The sequence below is a fragment of the Ammospiza caudacuta genome, chromosome 6, assembly GCF_027887145.1.
Source record: "Ammospiza caudacuta isolate bAmmCau1 chromosome 6, bAmmCau1.pri, whole genome shotgun sequence".
NCBI classification, from domain to species: Eukaryota; Metazoa; Chordata; class Aves; order Passeriformes; family Passerellidae; genus Ammospiza; species Ammospiza caudacuta.
The window spans coordinates 10,964,524-10,989,240 of NC_080598.1; the positions used below are offsets into that span (position 1 = coordinate 10,964,524).

Below are 24,717 nucleotides of genomic sequence, written 5' to 3' on the forward strand. Positions count from 1 at the left end.
GAGGCATTTGTAGGGTTCCAGCTTAGCGTGGTTGGGAAAGGCCAATGTACTACTCATACAGGACCCTATTATAAAGAGAAACCGAAATAGTGACATAATATATTATATTTTTGTAATCTTCCTATTTTTGTAGTTACCTGTGTAAAAATGCTGTTCTGACCCCACAGATATTCAGCCTAATTATGGTCAGGTTCAATCCACAGTTCAGTCTTTTTTTTTTTTTTTTTTTTTTTTGTTTGTTTGTAATATTCTAAAACCATTCCATTCAAAGCACTTTCAGTCCATTAGATATAGGAAATACATTCTTTTATTGTGTGGGAATTTTTTTTTTGTTTGTTTGTTATTTTTAATGGAATGGTTTGGAAATATATAAAGTGCTTGTTGGCAAACTTGGAATTGCAAAGCAAGTGCATTTAACTATGGTGTTAGAGGAGAGGTGATTCTTTTTTTCCGAAGGTTGTGTTCCAGTGAGAGAAAATTGCATTCACAAATTGCCAGGATATCTTCCTTTCCTTTTCTATAGAAAAGTTTGGAGTTTAGAATCCTTTGGTGCCAACTCATCTTTATAAATTAGGGGCCTTAAAGGTTCACATATAGGACACATAGTTTTAAGGATTATCACTAGATGTTTTTACAACTGAAGGTTTTTAAACACTAAAATATATAATTTATAGTTAAGGCTAAAAAGAATATTTATTGCAGAGGATGTTCGTAAGGCCAGTATGATTTGTAAATTAATGCAATTGCCCCTTTTGAAAAAGAAAATCTTTCTACCCTTGATGTTGCAGTTTTAACCCAGCTTATTAAAGCAAAAAAAAAGGACACGCTTCAAAGAACAAACCCAAAACCAGGCAGTCTATTTGGCCCCTTCCTATACATTTTCAAAAGCAGTCTAACCATGAAAAACGCCATAGTTAATAGATATGAAAATTGGAGTACTTGAAAGAAGTTTTTATTCCAGAATATGCCCCATTTTTGGTTGTTTTTTTTTTTTTTTTTAATTTAGCTACAAATAGAAAATTTGCACATCTTGGCTATGTATCTTTTTATTATTATTTTAGAAAGTAGCTGAAGGGACGTGGACATAGCTGTTGAAGTTGATGCTCGAGGAGAATGTGATGGTGAGATGTATGTGAGAAAACTGCCGCTAAGGTGTTGATTGTAAAAAACAACAACAACAACAACAACAACAAAAAAGAACAAAAAAAGGAAAAAATATAAAAAATTCAAAAGATAAAAAAAAGAGAAAAAGACAAAAGAAAAGGAGTGGATGCTCCGTTTTTATTGAGCTGCTATGGATAAATTCCCAGCATGGTTTGAAAAAAAATTAACATTGCTTTTCTGTATCTTTGTCATTGTGTTTTGCTGCTATTTTGTGGATCAGTTTTTTTTTTTTTTTTTGTTATACAATGTCATATACTGCCATGTAATAGGTTTTAATTTTCTCATAGAAAATTATATTATTGACATCATTTTTTTTGTAGATTTTTTTATGTGATCAATTTTTACTTAATGTGATTACTGCTCTATTCCAAAAAAGGTTCCTGTTTCACAATACCTCATACTTCAGTTACCCGTGTCTAGACCAGGTTTTGATGTTCTTACAGTGCCTCATAGTTCTACTGCAAACAGAAATGCATCAAACATTGCTCTGAATGGGTCTCTGCATTAATTTAAAAACTAGCAGACATTTCAGAAGATCAATTTATGTCAAGGGTTGGTTGTTTTTATTTGTTTTTTTTTTTTTTTGTGTTTTTTTTTTTTTTTTTGTTTTTTGTTATGCATTTTATAAAGCTGGATACTTTGTCTGATCTGGGGTTTATTATCATAGTAGTTTTAAGTTGTGTTACTAGCCACATTGATATATGAAAGGTGCAGTATAATATAACTCTTGTGTGCCACCTGATGTGGTTCTCCCTCAGCTAGGACACATCATTTGGTATGATAGGTTATCTTCTGGAACTCTAAGTATTTTGTGTGTTTAATCTGTTATGATATACTAGGGTTTTTTTGTTTGTTTTTTTTTTTTTTTTTTTAATAATTATAGCATAATGCTAATTTAAAAAAAGCCTGTAAATCTCATAAATAAGCCAGCTAACAGAGTTGTATGCTGAAGAATAATCTAGCTGTTGCCTGTATGCTGCTAAACCAAAACAGAATTAGAACTCATTTTGAGGCAAATGCAGTTAAGATCCTACATAGTGCATAAATAAGCATTGCAATGCTACTAGCAGTCGCAGGACCCAGGAGGACTGGATACATTCTGTCCAAATTTCAGGAACATTTCTTACTGCTTACCTCATAAAACACTTCTGTTTGTGGCATCTCTGTGTCCCTGAACCAAACATGATTCTTGAGTTTAGTGCTTGTTGGTTTTATTATGTGTTACACTGAGTGGTAGTGTGTACTGCAAATTTTTTTTGAAATATTGTATGTACTGAAAAAGGCCAAATCCAGATAAGTGGGTTCACGTGCCAACAGAGATGCTTTATTTGTCACGTTATTATAACAATCTGTAGTAAGCAAAAGCAATTCAGATTTGTACATTTTTATATTGTACTTATTGGCATCACTGGTCTGAAATGCACATTTTCACCAACAGACCTGTAACAGACAAGTTTCCAGCAAAAAAATCTAAAGTCTAGAAATAAAATTGGTAAAACCCAACTGTTGTCGTCTTTTAATTTACATTTATCTTTAACTGCCTTGAAAATGCTGAATGGTTGTAACTCCCTGGTGCTGTGAGTAAAGCACGTGACATTTTCTAGGTTTGACACATTTGAAAAGCTGAGGACCTTTTGTTGATATTTTAGGAAACCGTGGGTGTTTCGAGCCATGGGTAGGTAACTGCCTGCCTGTCACACCAACGTGTCTTTTTAATGAAGCAAATTTTTTTTTTTCCCCTGCCTGAAGACTTTATTTTTTTCACATTAAAGGAAATTAGTCATAGTAAAATGGCCTTTGGTGGTTCATGTGAATAAAGGGTAAAACACAGTAGGTGTTGGATGGTACAGAGTGCTTGCTGGTATTTTCTCATCAGGGGAAGGTTTTGTGTCCCACAAGACCTTTACAGAAGACAGTTGGTTTTAAAAGCCAGTTGGTTAAGCTGCCTTCTTCTCTGTGCCTTCCCTCAGACAGCTTTTACAGCTAAGAGAATATGGAATAAACCTGAAAAACATTAAAGCCAACTAAAAGAATGTAAAAAAAGAACTGGACCCAGGACAGGAATTAGATACTAATACAAAATAAAATGAGAAAAAAATTTATAATCTCTGTTCCAATACACAGTCCAAAATATCTCTTAAAATAAGGGCTGCACATTATCAATTATTACTATTACTATTATTATTACTATTATTTTCAGAGCTGAACACAGCAGAAGCAGCTTCTTTTCAGTGAAGATGGTCAAGCTTATAACCTATGTATTTGATTATTATCCTGTGAATTTTTATCCAGTAAAATATATCCTGCATTTCCTTAAAAAAATTATGCAAAAGGCCAAGTGCTTGTCCTCTCTGCCACAAATTAGAAATTTGGTATTTGCCTTCTGAGTTTCCCACTGACTAAACTTCACATTACAACTGATTCTGTGCAGCAAGTGCAGCACAGGAAATGAAAAATGAAACTGCAGAGCTAACTTCTAACGTGTTAATTGTTGTCTAGTGCAGAAAAAGCTCCTTTCAGGGCAGTTACCACTAGATGGGAAACCACCTGCATCAGAAGAATCCCAGATGAGTCTCTGTGAGCTCGGTGGTTTCCCAGTCATTTCAGCCAGAAACCTGAAGCCTGTGCGGCCTGCTGCAAAATCCCAGGTCAGGTGGGTGAAGTAAAACCAGTACAAACGGGGTCTGGTTTGTTCCTTTTGAAATGGGCAGCTCCTCTGTACGGTGAGTTACACTGGGAGGCGTAAAACACTGAGAGATGACCTGAACTAAACTCACAGGGACTTCAAAAACACATCAAGCAAAAGCTTAAATTGGTCTGGGCCAAAAATGATTCCTTTTTCCCAGCATAAAAAAACCCCAAAAGCCCAGAAAGAACAAATAGCTTTCTTTTGTATGGCTGATGGCTCATCTCTCTGACCTCGAGTGTGTGAAAACCAAGTGAGGACACACTTCGGGGATCTCGACTTCTGACAAAAATCTTGTGCTGATAAAAACATTACAGTGATTCAGTGAGAAATGTAAACCTGTGTTTGGTTGAATGTGTTAAGTGCGTTTTGCCATTCCCATCTCTTTTATAAATGCTGTTAAACTGACTAAGTGTTTGTGACTTAAGTAGGTTTAAGCCCACATAGTCAGCTCTGTTATTTACATTTTCCTTCTCCTGAACATCATCTCTCCTAAACTCCTAAACTTGAATGCTGGGTGAACTATGACAGTATTACTCACATTGCAAAGGGCAGAAAGACAAGAATGTAGCAAGAAAAACAATTTACTATAGGCTGTAAAAAATATGCATGTTCAGCTAGACTATGTTGTAGCTTATTAAAGGGATAACTACTGTATGTTTTTGTGTCAAATTGAGACATGTACAAAGAAAAACCTCCAACAGATCTCCCAAAAACCTTCCCAGTTCCATTGCTGAATTCAGGCCATTTGACAATCTTGGACCTTTTATGAACACAAATTCAAATGCTCTTTATTAAAAAATAAACAAGAACTAGCAAATGAAAAAAAAATTAATCCACTTGCATTCAAGCACAGCTGGCATTTTAAGTGATAGAAAACTCCAGAAGATAAAGGAGAAAGAGAAGGTTGGAGCTGTTTTTAAGAGTCACAGGAATGATCCATGCACGTGAGCTACACACTCTGAGATTCCTACAATGGGAAAATGGCAGTAAAGCTGTAAATGATGGCATTTCAATGAATTTTAATGAATTCCTGTTGGCATCATTTTATGAGAAATGTATCTCTTCAGACAAACAAGGTATTTTTATGATCCCACAAATATAATTTCTCATAGTAATTGCATTGGCATGGCCAGCATAGATTCCCATGTGTCTTCTGACTGAGTCCCACACCATATTCCAATAAAGTGATGAGAAAGGGAATGCAAACTAGTCAGTGGGATTGCACTGATAATGGGACATTTGCCAGACTTCTGATTTTGTTCTTTATGGCCAAGCAGGACCAAATGCAGGAGGAAGGCAAAAGTTACCCATTTGCTTTTTGATTGTCATAAACATTTAAGAGTGAAACCAGAAACAGTTCCTTGCTGATCCTATAGCACCTGCAGAGCCCTACCTAGACCTGTCCTCCTTTCTGCCTGTGAAGACCAAAGGAGGAATTGTCACATGCAGGGGCCAAGCTCCAAGGCAGGACCTGCCACACGGACTGGCCAGAGAAGGAATCCTCCTCTGCACCGTGTGGGGAACAGAGGTCTAGAGCTCTGAGTCGTGCTTGTAGTGTGTGCATCACAGAAAGGAAATTGCCATGCACTCGCCCTTCCCTGCTTTAGATTCTACATTGCTGAGTGGTTTTGTTTCATCCATCCCACGTGGCAGCAGCTCTGTGACACGGCTTAATTCCCCCTGTCTCCTGTGACAGCCACCACGTTTGTGGCTGGGATGTGATGGGACAGATCCTCACCCAAGGCCCACGAAAGCACCAGCAGGGCACTGTGACAGCACCCCTGAGCCAGCCTGAGGCAGTGACCTGGTGTCCTGAGCCACTCTCTGATGGCAAACTGTCTGCAACGGGCAATTGAGCTTTTTGATGTTTCATCTCTCCCCTTTATTAGATTGTATCACTCCAGATTGTTCAAATACAGGGCATTATTTTTGAACAGCTTTCTTTCCTCCCTGAACATCCACAGACCAAAGTTCTTTACATTTGGCTATTTTAAATATGAAGAGCAAAGCTTCAGCCAATGGATGCTGTTAAATTTCCAGAAGACATCATAAATGATTTACTCATTAGTAAACATTATTTCTTCTAAATGTAATACGTTTATTTTGTGGGTTTGACTTAATATTTCTGTAGCCATTTCAGTCACTCACTCTGACCATTTAATTCCTTTTAAACACATCCATTAGCCACATATTTTTTAGGTTTCTCTTTCCATGGAGACCCTTGGACTGCAAAGGATCAGAAGGGTTCTTCCCTTATGGATATGACATTCCAATGTCAGGGAAAGAAGTTTCATCTGCCTTCGCTTCTGCATGACAGTGCTCAACAGTGCTGCAGAGCCAGACAATGCAAAGCCTCGTGTTTGTGGATCATTTCTCTCCTTCACAAACAGCTCTCCAGACACCACAATTCAGCCCTCCCAAGGTTTTAAATCCCTCTGTAAAACTGCTCAACATGTCTTCAGGAATCCCTTTCCTCCATGTTTCTGCTGAAGGAGTATTTCAGGCAAATCACAAGGCAAGGCTCCTTGAAAAAGTGTCTCCATGCTTGCTAACACCATTTCTTTTTTTCTCATTGAGGAATAATGATGCTGGAATTTTCTGAAATTTGTCCTCCTCCTAATGCATAAGAGAGCTTAAAAGAAGACCAAGACATAAAACTGTAAAAAGCGAGGTTCTCAAAATGTGGTTCTAACAATGTACTTATGGTGAAGGAGGTTAATGCAGTCCCAAACTGTGCTCCAATCATTCTCTACCCTACTCAGGTGTTCTGGCTGTGACACATAAATGATGCCACAATCCATGTGGGTTTAGATTTCCAGTGTCCTTGACTACCTGCCCCACAACCAAGGTCTCCTCAAGAAGGAAATGCACTGCAGATATAACTCCTAGCTCTGCTAAGAAATGACATTCTGTTCTGTCTTGCTCTTAGTCTCAGAGTAATTTGCTTTTTAACTTGTATTTCAGAAACTGTCAAGTGCTTATTAACAATAACTTCTGTATGTGTGTGTGTTTTTAACAGAGGTAAATGGGGTCTCAAAAATTCAATGTCTGCACATACATGGCAAAAAAAAAAAAAAAAAACAGGCCAGTTTAGAGAACAATGTAGGCATGTGTTTTTAAACTACTGTTCGTGCAGTCTGGTCAGGGCTGTGTGACACAGTATACAGTGTTTTGTCATCCAAGGAATGTCTTTGATCAAGAGTTTATGCAAGAAGAAAAAAAAAGCCATGAAACCCTAATCCGTTCCCACAGTCCAGTAAACGTGAGCTGGACAAACAGTGGACAATAGCAGCAAAGCTTGCTGCTGGAACAATGGCTGCAACTAAAAAAATTAAAGGGTTGCTGACTCACAGTTCCTACTATCAGGAAAGATTCCACACAGTGTTGATTATTCCCCAGAATCCTGAAGATGCTGAAAGTTAAAAAGTGTTGAGCTAAAGCAGCAAAACAGGGAGTTAAAATCAGAAATGGAACAGTGACAAATGCTGAGTTGATTCTGTCTGATGCACAGTCAGGATGCAGGGACTGAATAATCAATCTCCTTTCTGCTGAACATTTTGCTAAAATAAAACTCCATGATTTTATTAGGAACAAGCATCAGTTAAACTCTATCAGACAGGAGGCCACTATTTCAGATGTCATCCTAATAAATTCTGCACAACTAGAATTGTGTAGCTTTCTAATTTTTCCAAGGCAAAAGGTTTATGCCATTTCTCATTCCTATTCAGAAATCTCCCCAAAAGCAGATACACAGAATGCTGCACTAGTGCTCAATTAGTTATGGTTATAGAATAGCATAAAATAATTTAAAACATTGTGCAGCAAGCTGCTTTGGAATCGAGTTAAACAATGCCTGAGATTTTTTTACTTTTCATATATTCCATGGATTTAGGAAGTCTCCCACATTTCAGATGAGCTTAGTGACCACGTCTCCTTCCACACAGTAGTGCAGCATTTGACAAGTAGTACTACAGAATTCTAGCACCAAAAATGCTGAAAAAATTTAATTACCACACTTAAGAGAATAAACACTCCAGTGATTAAGGTGAGAGCATTCCCAGTGCAATGTCAGATATTCAGCTACAAACGAACTGACTGTGCAAGCCAACAAAACAGCACACAGAGCTTTTATTGTTATTTTTATTATCACCCCAGGCTAGGCTGGTCCTGCAGTTCCAAACCCTGGGACACACTGAAGTGCTTCAGCAGTGCTTTGCTCCAGTTGGCTTTTACACATCGGTCCCAGACACCACAACTTGCAACTGGGAACCTGCTGAACGCCTCTCACACCTCCCAAATCCCCTTTTTCCTTGGTGATACATCCACTTCTGTGGGAATGTGTACTGTCACAACTTTATCCATTAAAAAAACAACTCTGGCAGACTGTAAAATGAGAATCTTCATGGTTACTTGCCAAACTATGAAAGCTGAAGTTTTAAGCTGCAATTAGACCAGAAGCCATGGTTGTAAGAAGTTGCAAAGGGCACTATTCAAAAGGCACCAAGAATAGAAAGAATTTGAAAACAATACCAGAAATATTAAGTTCTTACTCTAAAGCACACTGGGATATTAGGGTGCAGGCAGACTTTTGACAGATGGATTTCCCTTTATTCCAGTGCAGAAGTTGCATTTCCAGCCAAAGTGTAAATAAGCATTCATAAACACAGGGCAGGCTCAAACTCTCTCTTGCATCTCTTCAAAAACCAAAACCTACATAAACCTTGAAACTGATTTAGTGGCAAATTAAAACTCAACGTGTAATTTCACATTGAAATTATCACAACCTTGTTTCAGAAAAACAGATCAGGATTCAAATGAGCCAGAGTACCTCTACAGGGCTGGTTTTGAAGCAATCAATTGCATACCCAGGTTCTTTTTTTTCTGATTTATTTCACTTGTTTCTGTTGATTATAGATATTCACTCAAAGCTGGAATTTATCACCTTTAGTACAGCTGACAAGGAATGGAAAGGAAGTTGCTTCATGAAGACAGAACAAGAATTGTGCTTGGGAACTTTACCAAATGGTATTCAAAGTTTACCTCTCTGCTGCTGCCTCAAAATTCACTATTTCTTGCACTCATCACACGTTGCAGAAAGGAAAATTACAACTCTTCTGGATTGCCATGACTTCAGCAGCTAGCAGTAATGAGCTGTGTATCCACCTTTTAATAAAATTCCATATTCCACAGGCTCAGCTGACAGATGATCACAAAGAGACAAAACAAGCTAGAACTCAGTCCAGGCAAGTCAGAAATTGGTGAGTGAAATGTTTCAAACATTCCTCCCTAACTACTGAGCTGTAAGCAGGGCTGGTGAATGAGTACAGAGATATATTCTGAAGTCTTACTTCTGCGAAATTTCAAACTTTGTGGACAATCAGCACCAAGCCACAATCTCAGTGTCCTGCTTTATTAATAACAAGTATCATAATGTACAAGGTTGCATGTTTTTCTATGTCTTTGTGACACTATGACAAAGACAAATGAATATTCTTGATGTAACCTGGGCTATAAATCAGGCATACCCAAAACCTCAGCTGTAAATCAGGCCTAAAAACACCTCTTCAGAATGCTGGGAATGTTCCACTGCCACAGCACTGAATGTGACACAAACCCCCACAAATCACTGCAGAAAACAAAAAAAATGGCACCGAAGAAAGCACACAACTGCACATCCAACAGAATTTTGAATTGTACCTCATTTAATAAACTAAATCAGGCCCACAAGGTGTGAAACAGAAGATATGCAGAAAAACACAGACTCATGGAAGAAGAGACTCCATCAGTGTGTCCACACAAATGAAACTTAATTAAAGACCTAATTTAAAAGAATAAAGACCTAATAGATAACCCTAAACTTGGTATATCCCAAACTTGAAAACCCTGGTTGATACAATACTTATAGTATAGTACATACTCATGTATTTATATAATAATTTATTATGTATTTTTTTAATAGAACTAAAGCAATACAAGAAAATTAGCCACCAAACCAATTTTCCAAATAGAGTCACCACCTGAGTGCCAGAGACATTTTCTCTCCTGAGCTGAACAAAAATAATTGTGTTTGATACAATCTCTGGAGCAGCACCTTGGCTTGTCACCCACATGTCACACACTTCTATTAAACCAATGCTCCACCTGGAGCTCTCACAACCCTGCCCTTGCTTTTACAGACATTTTAGCAAATGAGGAAACAAGTAAAAATTCATTCCTGCCTCAGTGTTATATTCTCCACATAATCAGAATCATCATGAGTGTGTACACTCTGTACTATTTTAACCAATTCACCTACACAAGTATTTGTGAGCTCCTACAATCCCACACATCCACTAGATGGCTCTGACACTGCCTGTGGGGAATCAAAATTCACATGTAAGACAATTAAACAAACCAAAAACCTCAAATCTGTCTTTGATTTTCATATTTCATATCAAATTCGTAAGGCTGAACCATGCCATGCAGGCAGAGCCAGACACACACAGGGTACAGGTGGTAAAAGGAATTCTGGAATTCCTCACTGGAATGCAAAGACATCAGCAGCCCAAGGCAAAGCCTGTTACAGGCACTCCTCTCAGCTAACACAGCTGGCAGCATCCAGCGGTTTGGAATGAGACTGAAGTTGTCACTTTTCAAGGCTGGCACACAAAAAGCTGGTCTGTGTGAGAGGTACTGATAAATATAGTCAATGAGAATCACAACTCTCCTGGCAGTCATGTTCATCTCATCCATCATTTAAACTGGTAACTTGTAGGGAAGTGGTTGGATTTTGTGGAGTTTGCTTCCTTCTCCCACCAGTCTGCAAAACTATTGGAAAATCCAGGTGCAAATTCCATATTCTAAGCAGGTATCTTCATCCTTCTCCTCTGCATTCTGATCTCCTTTGTCATTCCATCTTCTCCCCACAAAAATGTTTCCTGCTGCAAAGTCTGCAGGGAGTTGATTTTACTTTCCTTCACCCACAGCATGTACACATTGTGTAAACTGAATCATCTGCATACACAGATTTTTAAGTTACAGACATCCTTTAAACAAAGAAAGTGTGCAAATGCTTGTTTTCCTTTTGAGGAATTATCAGTAAAAGACTAGCAAAGAAGTAAAACAAATATTTCTATTTAACAGATTTACACACTAGTGTGTGTAATATCCTAAATAAAAGTTGGAGATAATACATGTTAAATAATACTGCAAGTCCAGTGATTTTTCACTTCCCCTTTAACATCTCTTCACTATTTTGATTTTTTTTTAATACAAAAGTAGATAGACAGTTTTCCAGTTCTGTTAATGTTTTTTTTTTCCTTTGGTCATCCACAATTATCTTCATCTGTTGCATTCAAAATGTCAGTGAAGATCTCTCATTACCGAGTCTAAAATCAGACTGAATATTTAGCATTGAACAAACCTAAAAAGGAATACACAGAAGTGGTTCAAAGGGTCTGTTTTTCAAGAAGAATGTTCAACAAAACTCCCAATTGCTCCATTTATCTTCTTCTGATCCCACTTGTAATTCAAATTGTCAAAGATTATTTCCAACTTGCTTTTTAAAGATTTTTTTCCCCTTTATTTTGCATTTGCTATTGCTTGGGAAATTTTGCAACTGTCAAGGATTTTCACTTCTAGTATTTTGCTATGATTGCAGAATGGGAATAATAACTGCTCCACAAAACTTTGGAGTGGCTTAAGAAACAAAGTTTCTCAAAAATTAATTTATGTGCTAAAATTACAACTTAATCCTACAAACCTGTTTAAATTTTCCTCTGATTTTTTCCAGATCTTCTTGCAGCTTATCATAAGTGGGGTCTTCATATGGGAATTTCTGAATCATCCCTATTAATGAATCCAGAGCCCTTAGCTTCTTGCTAGAAAAAACAAAATTAATCTAATTAAAAGAAAACACAATGATCCTTACACAGGAGTTTTTTGAAACAGTATCACTATGAAAATTACACTGATATGTAATAATCCAGAGCACAAAACCCAGCCCTCCATCCTTCTTTAATTCAACTTTCAGCCCACTGTCAGGTGTGTTCCATATTCTTCAATAAGAAATTATGCAAACTAGGAATTATTCCAAATTGGGAATCAAGCACAACTGACAGATTTAAGGCTTCCATTTCAACTTACCAGTCCAAAGTTGAAAAATATTCAAGAATCAACAAATTGATTACATGACTGGGCAAAATAAAGAAATGCAACCAAAAAGGCAATTCTGGCAGACAGATTAATCAGAATGGGACAGAAAAAAAAGATGTGAAGAGAAGAATGGAAGTCACAGTGAGATGACTTTAAGCCTTTTTAACCTCACCTGTTCTTTGGATCTGTGCATTTCTGGAGCAGACAGTGCCACGTCAGTGCAAACCCAAGGTAGCAGCCAATCTGAAATTAATTTTAAAGAGTCATGAAGGAAAGAAAAAACCACAAAGGACACAGAGCATAGACAGGGGAACAAAAATAAAGCACTACACTGTGTCTCACTCTTTGGGAAAATCAACCCTGGGTACACAAACGTGTTTCCAAGCTGGAAAGGCTGGCAAGTACAAGGTAACCCAAGCCACCCTCTCAGTTGATGTGTTTAATCCTGCCTCCCTCTAGAGCTTTCCCAGTATGAGGAGATCACAGGAATTCTCTCTTATGGTTTGTCCAGGACCATTTTGTACAAACCATCCAGCTCTGGCGACTGCTGTTTGGCATTCTCATCCTGTAGCTGTGACAAACTGGAGAAGACATATGGGACAAGCTGAGGTGCCTCCCCACCAGTGTCCAGCCCCTGAATTCCTAGGAATGGTTACTGATCCAGCTGTGCAGAAGAGGAGCAGTGCCACAAACCCTCACAGAATCACAAAGAGTGCAGGAGACACACACACCTGCCTCTGTGGCTCCAGATTCCATGATTTTCCCTATGCTGGGCCACAGCAGATGGTACTGGGGGGGCAGCAGAACCTTTAGCCATAAATTTGGGAAAAAATATTACCAAAGCTCCATGCAGCAAATAAGCTGAGAAAACACAAGTGCATCTACTGAGCTCTCCAGCTCAAAACAGCTTTATGGGTCCTCCTGGACACAGACATAGCAGTGAAACACAGCAGGCCTCAGCCTGGAAATTTCTGTGTGGCTGTCATTTCCTCATGACATGTGCTGAAGAGTTTCCCCACTTACCTCTGAGCCCATCCTGGCTCCGTGCAGTGCTCCGTGCCTCCTGCCCTCAGCCATGCCAGCGTGGCTGCCCTCTGCAAGCCCCTCCTGGTAGCCCTCCCCGTGGAACCTGGGAGAGCAGAACCACAGCTTGGTTAATCTCCCCGTGGAACCTGGGAGTGCAGAACCACAGCTTGGTTAATCTCCCCATGGAACCTGGGAGTGCAGAACCACAGCTTGGTTAATCTCCCCATGGAACCTGGGAGTGCACAACCACAGCTTGGTTAATCTCCCCGTGGAACCTGGGAGAGCACAACCACAGCCTGGTTAATCTCCCCGTGGAACCTGGGAGTGCACAACCACAGCTTGGTTAATCTCCCTGTGGAACCTGGGAGTGCAGAACCACAGCCTGGTTAATCTCCCTGTGGAACCTGGGAGTGCACAACCACAGCTTGGTTAATCTCCCCATGGAACCTGGGAGAGCAGAACCACAGCTTGGTTAATCTCCCCGTGGAACCTGGGAGTGCACAACCACAGCTTGGTTAATCTCCCCGTGGAACCTGGGAGTGCACAACCACAGCTTGGTTAATCTCCCTGTGGAACCTGGGAGTGCACAACCACAGCTTGGTTAATCTCCTGTCCAGTCACACTGCACACAAGTGGCTCCTGGCAACAGAAACGTGCATTGCCTCCAAATCGTAGAAATACCACAGAAAATCAATTTAAATCCCAGAATCACAGGCTTGTTTTGGTTGGGAAAGACCTCTGAGATCATTCAGTCCAACTTTTGAATGATCATCACTGTGTCAAGCAGCCCAGAGCCCTAAGTGTCACATCCAGCTGCTCCTTGGGCACCTCCCGAAGTGGAGACTCCAGCAGCTCCCTGGGCTGCCCCTTCCAAGGCCTGGCAACCTTTTTCATGAAGAAATTCCTCCTTATGTCCAACTTAAACCTCCTCTGGGGCAGCTCAAGGCCACTTCTTTTTGTCCTGTCACTTGTAACCAGGGAGTGAAGTCTGGCCCCACATGGGGGGCTCCTGTCAGGGAGTTGTAGAGAGAGAAGGCTCTCCCCGAGCCTCCTTTTCTCCAGGCTGAGCCTCCCCAGCCACTTCTCATCCAACTTGTGCTCCAGAGCCTGCCCCAGCTCAATTCCCTTCTCTGGACACTCTCCAGCACCTCAAAGTCTTTCTTGTAGCGTGGGACCCACAACTGACCCCACAATTCAATGTGGGCCCTCAGCGGCGCCCAGAACAGGGGGATGGTCACTGCCATGCTCCTGCTGACAATGCCAGGACGCCATCGTCCTTCTTGGCCACCTGGGCTCGTGTTCAGCAGCTCTCTGCCAGCACCCCCAGGCCCTTTCCCTCTGGGATGCTTTGGAGGGACTCTCCGGCTACCCTGGAAGGCTGCAGAGGGCTGAGGCGGCCCAAGGACCCGGCACTCGGCCTTGCTGACCCTCACCCCGCTGCTCTCAGCCCATCAACCCAGCCTGCCGGCGTGGGTCCCACTGTGTGCGGACACCAATTCCCCTGGCAGCCTGTCCCAGCGTCCGACCATCCCCTGCATGAAGAACCCATCCCTAATACCCAGCCCAAACCTCCCCGCCTCAGCTCCAGGTCGTTCGCGCCGATCGCTCCCTCAGAACGGGCAAGGAGGCGAATCTTCCCCGCCGTCCTCCTCGGGCTCAGCGCTCGCCCTCCTTTCCCTGACGCTCCCCTGGCAGCTCCCAGAGGGAAGCGGAGCGCCGGGGGAGCCCCGTGCTGTAGAGAAGCCGCTGTGGGGCCGCTCCAGGCTGGCTCCGTGCCCCCACCTCTGCTCGGCCATCACGATGCCATCGAACAGGTCGGCCATGGCGGCGCGGGGCACGCCGGGAGCGGACGGCGCGCGGGAGGGGGCGTGGCTCATGAGCATAGACCACGCCCCCCATGGTAAGCCACGCCCCCACACGCTACGATGGCGTGCGGCCACCAGGGGGCGCCCGAGCGCCGCCACAGATCCCGGGCCCGGCCGTCCGCGGGGAAACGTCGGTGTCCCAGAAATCCCACCCAGTGTTCCAAAAATCCCGCCCAGTGTGCCAAAAAGCCCACTGTGCCTCCCAGAAATCCCACCCTGTGCCTCAAAGCGGTGTCCAGACGCTCCCTGAGTTCCGCCCTGCCGTGCGGAGCCGGGTCCAGTGCCCCGGCTCGCTGTGGGTGAGGAGCCTTGTCCCGGTATCCAGCCTGAGCCTGAGGCAGCTCCAGGCCGTCGTCCCGGCTGCTGTCGCTGGTCACGGAATGATAGAGTTTGCACATCTCTCTCATGTAACATTGGTGTCTGTGGCTTTCAAGAAGTGTATTTTTGGTGTGTCCCCACAATTGTTCCCTGTGAGGGTGGTGCGGCCCTGGCACAGGCTGCCCAGAGAAGCTGTGGATGCGCCATCCCTGGGAAGTGTCCGAGGCCAGTTTGGATGGGGCTCTGAGCAACGTGGAAAGGTGTCCCTGCCCCTGGAATTAAATGATCTTTGAAGTCCCTTCCGACCCAAACCAGTCTATGATTCTAAAACATAAATATTTTTTGTGTTATTACCCACCCAAACTGTAGTGTGTCCTTCTAGGCTGCTCTATTTAAATACTTAGGAGTTGTTACAGATCAACACCAGTCAAAGGAAACATGTATACTCATTTACAAGCACGTGTTTTAAAGTTAACGTATTCTATTTTCCAGAGACTTAATGAAATGTGGCTCTTGGTCACAGTATTCTACCACTCTGCTGTTAGAATACATATATTTTTGAGGGGGAAAAAGGGGAATTTTTATTTAATTTATCAAGTTGCTCTCCGTTCATATGAAAAGTACACTGGCAGAGTAGAAAGAGTGGCCCCCAAATTATCCACTAACAGGGTTTCAATTATTTGAGCAGAGGTAAAATGGATACTGTGACTTTGAATTGATTTATAGGTTTTCACACTTCCTCCCAGTGGAAATGAAGACGCTCAGTAATCCCTTTCCCGCTCCTCTAGCAACTCGTATTTGCACATCACAGCTTCCAGCTGAGACTTCCCAAGGAGACATTTGACACCTGAGCTTTAAAAACGTTTCGGGGCTGTAAAATGTTCTGTTGCAAATGAAAGCACCTCCATTGTCCCCCTGCCTTTGAGCAGCTCTGATGGGCAGGGGATGGGGTGTGCTGATGGGTGCTGCTGCTGGTGTTTACATTCCCACAGAACCAAAGGTGATTTTTGGAGGTTTTGCACGCCCGGCTCCTGACCGAGTCAGGTGTCGCAGGGCAGGGGAAGCGTTTCCCAGCAATCCTCCAACCTCAAGCCGAGATCTTGTCAGATTTTATAAGCAAAACAGCCAGGTTTGGTCAGAGCTGGGATGGGAAAACTCCAACGAAAACTGGAGCTCTCCAGGAAGTGGTGTGGGTTAATTTAGCTCCTGGCATTCTTCCCTCTGTCTGAATAAATATTGAACCAACCTCTAACCGTGCTGTTGCCGGAAAAATCATCGTGCTGCCGCTGGAAGAATGTCAGCCAAAGGTGTCAGCAAATAGGGTCACAAGAGAGCTCAAGATGATGTTCCCAAAATGTAAGGTTGCCTGTCTTTGCACCCTTGAGAAATTTTCACAATGTTACACCCACTTAAAAAATCTCTCACTGGGTCAATCAAACTGTGTACCCTCCAAACTCCATTATTTGCCATGCTTCCTGTCAAATCTGTGCAAGTTTTTAGCAGAAAAGTGATTTTTCTTTTCTTGCCCCAACTTCAAAAGTTCATTCTTATATTGTTTCCTGGCTTTTTGTGTTTTGTTTGTTGTTGTTGTTGTTTTTTTTTTTTTTTAAGAAAGGTTTTGAAAGGCGTTCAAAGAAAATATAGTGACTGATCAAAACTGGAAATGAAACCCCCTGAAATCTGAAAAGTTTTGGAATAAAACAACCTGGAAATCAGAACTACGTCTTCCACCAAACGAGAAGTAGGAGCCCTCCGGATGTGTGGCAGTGGCTCAGCACAAAAGAGAATGGGAAAACACTATGGGAGGTGTTTGCCGGCCAAGAAATCTGCTGTTCCTGTGTCTCACAGCATTTCCAAATGGAAACATTCAGGCTCTTTTCCTGCCAGAAACTGACATCTTTTTCAGGCAAAACTCACACCACTTTTCTCCCTGGCAGCACTGGTTAGAATAGTTCCCATTTTTAAATGGGAGCAGCCTTCTACCCAGAGGATTTTTTTTGTCAAGGGAAGTGGTTGAGTCACCATCTCTGGAGGTATTTAAAAGATGTGTGGATGTGGCACTTGTGGAGAGACAGAAGAGTCAAGCAGATTTCAGTGTTGAGGATGATTTTCTCTTTTATTGCAAATGTACACATTACACTAATGATAATGCACAGAAATTTTGAAATTAGCTAAAATTACAGCTATTTAAAAATTGGCTATTGTTGGCTAAAATTCTGTTGATTACAAAACTGCACAAGATTTGTTACAACTAAATAACCTATATTCAGAAGTATATAAATAGAATCTTGAGCATAAATAACAGTAACAAAATAAACAGATGTATGTATTCAATAAATTAATTATAAATATTGCATTGGCAATGAAGTGCTAGGTCAGAAAAACACCGGTATTTCCAGTAAAGCTTTTTTTTTCTTCTTTTCTTTCTTTCTTTTTTTTTTTTTTTTTTTTTTTTTTTTTTTTTTTTTTTTGTTACAGAAATCTCTCTTATAAATGAACCTTTGGAAACAAGTATAATCCCTGAACCATCCTTTTTTTTTCCCCTTTGGCTTCACCTTGGCTATTCCTTCACTGAATCTTTTCAGAGGGAGAACAGAACTTGAAGACATTGGGTGCCTTGGCCAGAAGTCCTCACAATCCCTTCTTGCAAGGAGAATCCTGACCCAGTTCTGCAGCTTTTATCTCACTAAACCATCTCTCCACTGATTCCCATGGATGCTGAATCAAGCCTGGAAGTGACTTGAAAGAATTCCTGGTGGTTAAAGGTTGAACACAAAAACCTATTTTACAACTGATTTGACCTATACATCCGTTCTCAGTGTTCTTCTCTATTTGCTAATGACATATACATGCTTATATACAACACAATCTTCATTTAAACATTCATTTGAGCTGCTCATTCCCCTACCTGATGAACATCAATTCTAGCCCTGGGCACCCTTCCAACCGCACACTGAATCCTCACTGATTTTGATGAGAACTCTCTGCTGGGTGATTCTGATGCCACAGAGAACATAATTTAGCCTACAAAAGAAATCAATTATCAAGTTTCCCAAAGTATCTCTTAGCAGTAAGGGAAGGGAGAATTTTTTCCCTTTCTTCTCTTATTTTCTAAGGGAAGAAAAAGCACAATGTACAAGCAGATTTGTTTTTTCAGCAGTATGCTTTCCATAGGAGATCTTCCCCAGAATGTTGTTAGCAGCTCTTTAAAGAAGCAGCATTAACTCAAGTTACATCTGGTAGGATGTTTTCCTTCATCTAGTTTTGGTCCAAGTGTTTGAGTTGGGATCTCTGAAGAGGAAAAAGTTTTCTGCATTTGCTTGTATGAGCAGATATAACAGGTGAATATATGTGGAAGTGTAGCTGGTGTAGAAAAATTACAGTTATTTTATCACCACCTATGGAGGAATTCTGGTAAGGTCGCTAAAGTTTTCACATTTAATCCTGCTTTTCCAAACAAAACTATGGACAGGCAATTCTTTAGACTATAGAACAGGCACTCATCTCTTGCAGGTACAACAAGGACGAGGCTGGCTCCATACTCAAACACACAAAAAAGTTCCCAAATATCACTACACAGAAAGCTACAAACCCTACAGTCCTCTTCAATATTTCTGTGAAAACGTGTGTGGGAGCACAGTCAGTTCTGGAAGCTGGGGCTCTTCACTGGGGACAGTTTGGAGGCGATGCCAAAGGGATCCATGCTGTCCGTCTCCAGGGGCGAGGAGAACGCCTCTGGCTCAAAGGCCTGGCTGTAATCACCATATTCACCAAAGTCTGCTGACTCCATGGGCACCGTGTTGATCATGGGCAAGAAGTGAGACAGGGGAAGGAAATCCTTCCCTTTGAACTGCTGTCTTTGTTTCGCACTGCTCAAAGACACTGATATTCCATGTTTTTTTGATCGATACACGTTGTAGCCGTCTGGGCGAATCTCCTCCTCAAAGGAACAGTCTTCAGTGGAATACCTGAGCTGAAAAGCAAGGAATAGTGAGAATGATAAATATGCCCACCAGGCTGGGTGTATTCAACCACAAAACAAACCTTGGATGGGAAAAGTCCTAGTCCCTCAGTGGTGGTATCCTGGCTTTCCCAATCCCAATCCCTATCCCTGTCCTATTCTGTTATATTCCTATTCTATTCCTAATTCTATTCTATTCTATTCTATTCTATTCTATTCTATTCTATTCTATTCTATTCTATTCTATTCCATTCCATTCCATTCCATTCCATAACCCCTGAAGTTCTTTCCATGCCCATCCCATCAAATAAGCTTTGAATCCCGGGATGTGCTTCTCCACAGCCACCACACTTATCCTGATTGAGCACTGGGAAAAAAGTCTCAGATGCCAGAGCAGATTTAGATGAATTTGTCCTTAATTGCAGTCTTAAGTCCTAATCCAAGTATATAACTCCTGCTCTGTTAGAGATCTGCCTGTGCAAAGGCTTCAGGATAGAAAGGCAGCGTGGCCAATCAGTAAAACAATGCTAAAAGGTAATTTCCACCTTTTTCCACTCAGAATTTACTGAAATTGCCAAGGACCCTTTTACAAAGTGTCATTTTCTTGTTAACATGAGAACTGTTGAATTAATGCCAGCACAAGTTAGGACTTGGTAGAGAAGAATGTATTTTCTTAGGCATGAATTTCTAGGATTACATTTGCAATGGCCTGTACAAATATTATATACCTGTAACATCTTAAGTTATAAATACGAATATATATATATATATATGTGTGTGTGTGTGTATGTATAATATAATATATGATATTTGTATCTTGAACCCATATCAGCAGGTCAGACCTCTCTAGATCTTTACACCAGCACTTGAGTTGTGCTTCTTACAACTCTGTTGCTATTTCAGTCTCAGCTACTGCAGGTGATTGAACCTTGGTCAATAAAAGAGAATTGCTGATTATGTCTCAGTCTGCAGACACAGAAGTGTCCTTACATGAATGTTCTGCCTGTCTGAACAGAGAGCATATTTAATATTTTTGGGCCTTTCTCAGACACCCTCAGTAACATGGAGTAAAATTAAGGATGTGCATTTGGTTATCTTTCAAAAGCACATTTTAAATTTAAAAAGTAATTTTAAAGAAAGTTTTCTTCAAATAAAATGGTGCAATGTTTATCCTTACACACACACATTATATCTCAGAAAAATATGTCTATATGACAAAAAATTGGGGCTGGATTGTTGGCTGTCTTTATGAGTGCTCAGCCTCACTAAAAAGGATGATGAAATAAAAAAGGTTCTTGCTCAAGAAGTACACACTACAAACAACAGATATTGATTGAGTCCCTGTGTCTCAGCTATACCTTTCCCTCTTCACTACACTGGGATTGTCTCTAGTCTGTCTTTTTAAACAAGTACCAGACAGACTTTTTAAAGTATTTCCAGGTTTTTTTTTCCCCACAGGAGGGATTTTTTTCACAGGAGGAATCACAGTATGCTAGTAGATTCAGCATTTCCCCTAAACTACTGACTACAGCACACAGCACATTCAAAAACCAACCCCCGTCATCATTTTTCCAGTGTCAAAACAGGCCAAGTTGCAGGAGCACAGGTTCAGCCCCCAGACACCGTGTCTGCCCTTTTGTTCTCCCAGTCCTGAGCGTGGTGCTGATAAGGCTGAGATCTACCTGCAGAGCTGCCTGCCTGGGCTGTGAGCACAGAGGTGACAGCAGGTGTCCCCAGCACAGAGATGGAACAGCACAGCTACTTGCTGTTGTGTTTTCAGAATAAAACTCCAGCCTGCATCTAATACACTACACAAACAAATGCAGTTCCAGTCAACGTGTATGCCTTCAAAATGGTGCTACAGGAAAACCATTTTAAAATTCTGTGATTGCTCAAGTTCAGCTGGTAGCTCCAACGGGAGCAGAATCCAGGTTCTGATTTGTTTTGGATATACATTAAAGAATTATATTAATGTATTTGGATATACATTAAAGCTAATAATTGACCTGCCATATCATCTGAACCTATGCACCTCATCTCAGCCTCGACTGATTTAAGCCCAGACAAGCAATGAAATCCAGAAAGATAAACTTAATTCTGTGTTCAGCATTCTTAATTTTATCCACATTCAGAAACATCAGTGTTGCTGTTATTAAAGATACCGGGAGTTTTGAGAAGTCCTTTCCTGATTAAAATCAGCAGAAATTTTGCTGGAGTAATCAAAAAAGAATCAAGCTGTATCTTTACTGTGGCTTCATGAAAAGCCATCACTCTGAAACTCAGGCTTCTGTACAGACTAAATCTGAACTGCACTTGTCAAATTCTATAGTCAAGAATGTATTCACCTGCCTTAAAAACTAGGGTTTATGTCAATGACTAGTTTCTAAGCCTAGTGAAAAAGCTGATCTAGTGGCATCAGAGGGGCACGTAACTCTCCAAACCCTGAGTCCTGCAGCTGTGCTGTTATAGCAGGGCAGAAGTGAGGCAGTGGAGAAGCATCCTTTCTCCCTCAAAAGCCTTTTCCTGTCTGCAGCTTCCTAAGAGGTAGCAACCCATGCTCCTGGGAATTGTATGCCTGGCAGCCAGCTGGCTGCAACTCTTCTCCAAAGGAGCAATCTCTTTTTAACTTTTTTCTTCCAGAATACCTGACCTGAACAGTGAGGAATTACTCATACTCTACGGCAGAGCTTAATCTATTCCTGCAGCAGAATCACAGTCTCCCACCGACGAGAATTTTAAACCGAAATGCAATTTTGCCCTGGGCTGTACTTTCGGTATGTTTTGGCAGAGGACACGCAAAACATCATTTACTCTCTAAACGACATTTCCTTTCTGCCTTCTAACAATCCCCACAGCGACGGTGACAAGAACCGCAGCTCCTCGGGAGAACAGGCGCTGGGGGAGGGACTGCGGCGGACACCTGGAAGCTTTGTTACCCCGTTATAAGAACACGCCGTTATTAGAAGCTTTGTTACCCCGTTATTAGAACACGCCGCTGTTCCAGGGTGTAAAACCCCCCCGGGGACAGCATCGCTGGTCTCACCTGCCCGTGCAGCCGCCCCGCCTCGTCCATGCACAGGTACCGGGAGCTCTGCACGCCCTTGATGGCCACGGTGCGCACGGCCACGGCGCGGATCTCCAGCAGACCTGCGGGCAGACAGAGAGAGGGGACAGCAGTGTCACCCCCGCCGCCCCATCCCTGTCCCCATCCCCGTCGCCATGCCCGCCGCCGCCACTCACTCTGCGCGCTCTGGCTGCCGGCCGCGTCCACCCGGCCGTCGGCGCCGATGCGCAGGAAGCAGCTGAAGAGGCCGTGCTTGCTGGCGGTGTAGAGGTGCCGCAGCCGGATGGGCTCTCCCCAGCCGTAGTTGAGGTGCGGGCCGGCGTCGGGCAGCGGCAGCGGCAGCGCGGAGGCGGCGGCGGCCGCCAGAGCGAGCAGCGCCAGCGCGGCGGGGCGCAGCCCCATCCCGGAGCGGCGCCTCGGGGCTGTAGCGCGGCCGCAGCCGCCCCCCAGCCTTTTATAGCTCGCCCTTATCAGCTCCATCGATCCGGCCGCATCCCATATAGAGCCCATTTCATAGCCGCCTTCGGTCACTCCCCCGAAAATATTAAGCGGGTGACACCCTAAGTCGCTTCCTCCGCATCTCCGAGCTCTCCGCTCCTGCCGGGTCCGGCCGCGCTCCCGGGGCACTGCACGTCCCGCAGCCCCGATGTGGGACGGGGAGCGCGGGTGGGCGTGTGTGCACCCAGCCCACCCAGCGGCAGGAGGCTGCCCCGCTCCCCGCCGCGGCTCAGCCCCTGCCTTCGGCCTGGCCCGTCCTGTGTTTCATTTCCCTTTGCAGAAATCAAAAGAGTTGCTGCCTAAACCTGGGCTCGCCTGTCCAGGGGAGCGGGACAGCCGCTCCCGGTCCCGGCGCGGGTGCAGCCCGGTCCGGCCAGGTACCGGCGGCTGCGGCTGTCCCGGCGCGGCTCCCGGCGGCATCCCCGCCCGGCCATCCCCGCCCGGGTCACTAGATGGAGCCTGGCCCCTGGGATGCGGCTGCCTCGCCTCGGGGAGCCGCTCTGGGGGCGCTCTCCAGCTCCTGTTTGTCCCCACTTCTTACAAAAAGACTGGGGAGGAAAAAATTCTGGGTGAAGTTAAACTGCATCGCCCGATTTAAGCTTCAAACAGAAATTTTCTTCTGGTCTGCGCATGGATTTTTTTTTTGTACGCGAGCTCCTCCCAGGGAGCTCGCTCAGAGAATGGCCCTGGAAAGAAGACGACACACAAATTTGGGGGTTTTCCACTGTATTTGTATCTCAGACATATTTAAAGGGATTGCTGCCGACTCTTCTGCTGTACATACAAAGTGATCATTGAAGGAATTTTCTTAGATTCCCAAAAAGAAAACTGGTAATTTCATAAAGAAATTATCCCCCCCCCCCCCCCCCCCGACAATAAATGACAATTCAACAAGACCTAACCCCACCTCCTGACCATCTTCTCTGAAACACAAAGCTTCGGTCATACTGTTTTTATCTTTTCCTTCTTGTTCGCTTTCATCATTTTGACCCTGCACTTGCATCTCCCTCCTGCAAACACTCCCACAAAAATCTTTGCCCCATAAGCAATCTTAGCTCAGTGGGGATAAGCACACAGACAAACCACACAAAAATACAGAGGCTTGTAGGATTATGTCTTGCACTTATTTTCATGTGCAATTTCAGGTGTATTTAACTGGAATTAATGACATCAATCAGTCCGTATTTTGATGATCAAGGTCTTGCATAACAAACTCATTGGAAGCAAGGGATTGAATCTCATCAATCCCTTCAAAAGCAGCTACAACTTTTGATTAGCTTTGGGCATTTTTTTGGTGACCAGTTTGAAACACCCAGAAAAGATCCTAGTTTTCCCTGCATGATTGCTGAACAATTAATAAGGATTAAGACCACTTCTCAGTCAGATGTCTCCTGCTGCATCCTCCAAATCATGTGTGGGCTTTCCTACCAATTCTGGTCTTCCTTACATCACGGAAGTTCACAGTATTATAAGCCCAGTAAATAATACGAAGGCATGCAAGTCCCTAATTCTTTTTTTCCTCTGCAATGTTATTACATGGCTGCTACAAAGGCAGTTCCTGCCCTGCAACCCTGGGCCCCACAGCAGTTGTGCATGTAACTCATCCTGGCATTCTTCAAGGTACTGAGCACCCGCCACACACGCGGAGGTTATGGTCTGAAATTAATCTGGAGGGCTCCTTTAGCTCAATTTTTCTGTGCATCTCAGTGAATAGAAGCTGGTTTATGACCACTGCTTCTGCTGTACTGCAGTGGGAGCAACAATCATTATCACAGGTTTTTTTTTTCCTCATCAAGAAGTTCAGGCTTCTTTCAAGCAGTAAGGAATTGATGCTTGGAACTTGTTCATTCATCTCTGTGAGGATCAAAAATTGAGGCAGAAAGGACAAATCATTTGCACTAAATGATATTTCAAATCAGTGAAAAAGCTGGCTGTAAAGGAGAATTTCCCAAGAATTGAAGGAGAGCCTTTAAAAATTATTTTCACTGTTGCTGTTGCT

General features: G+C 42.7%; 2 protein-coding genes across 2 annotated transcripts; both read right to left on the reverse strand.

Annotated features, from left to right (window-relative positions):
* Positions 1–9,777: 9,777 nt before the first annotated feature.
* On the reverse strand, positions 9,778–14,835 carry LTO1 (LTO1 maturation factor of ABCE1). The gene is made up of 5 exons (XM_058807389.1): positions 14,795–14,835; positions 13,010–13,115; positions 12,159–12,229; positions 11,595–11,712; positions 9,778–11,255 (listed from the first exon to the last, which is right to left on the reverse strand). The coding sequence occupies exons 1-5, from the start codon at positions 14,833–14,835 to the stop codon at positions 11,187–11,189; spliced, it is 405 nt and encodes a 134-aa protein (XP_058663372.1). The 3' UTR covers positions 9,778–11,186.
* Positions 14,836–18,835: 4,000 nt separating this feature from the next.
* Positions 18,836–22,730, reverse strand: FGF19 (fibroblast growth factor 19). The gene is made up of 3 exons (XM_058807793.1): positions 22,397–22,730; positions 22,200–22,303; positions 18,836–19,168 (listed from the first exon to the last, which is right to left on the reverse strand). The coding sequence occupies exons 1-3, from the start codon at positions 22,728–22,730 to the stop codon at positions 18,836–18,838; spliced, it is 771 nt and encodes a 256-aa protein (XP_058663776.1).
* Between the last annotated feature and the right edge of the window lie 1,987 nt (positions 22,731–24,717).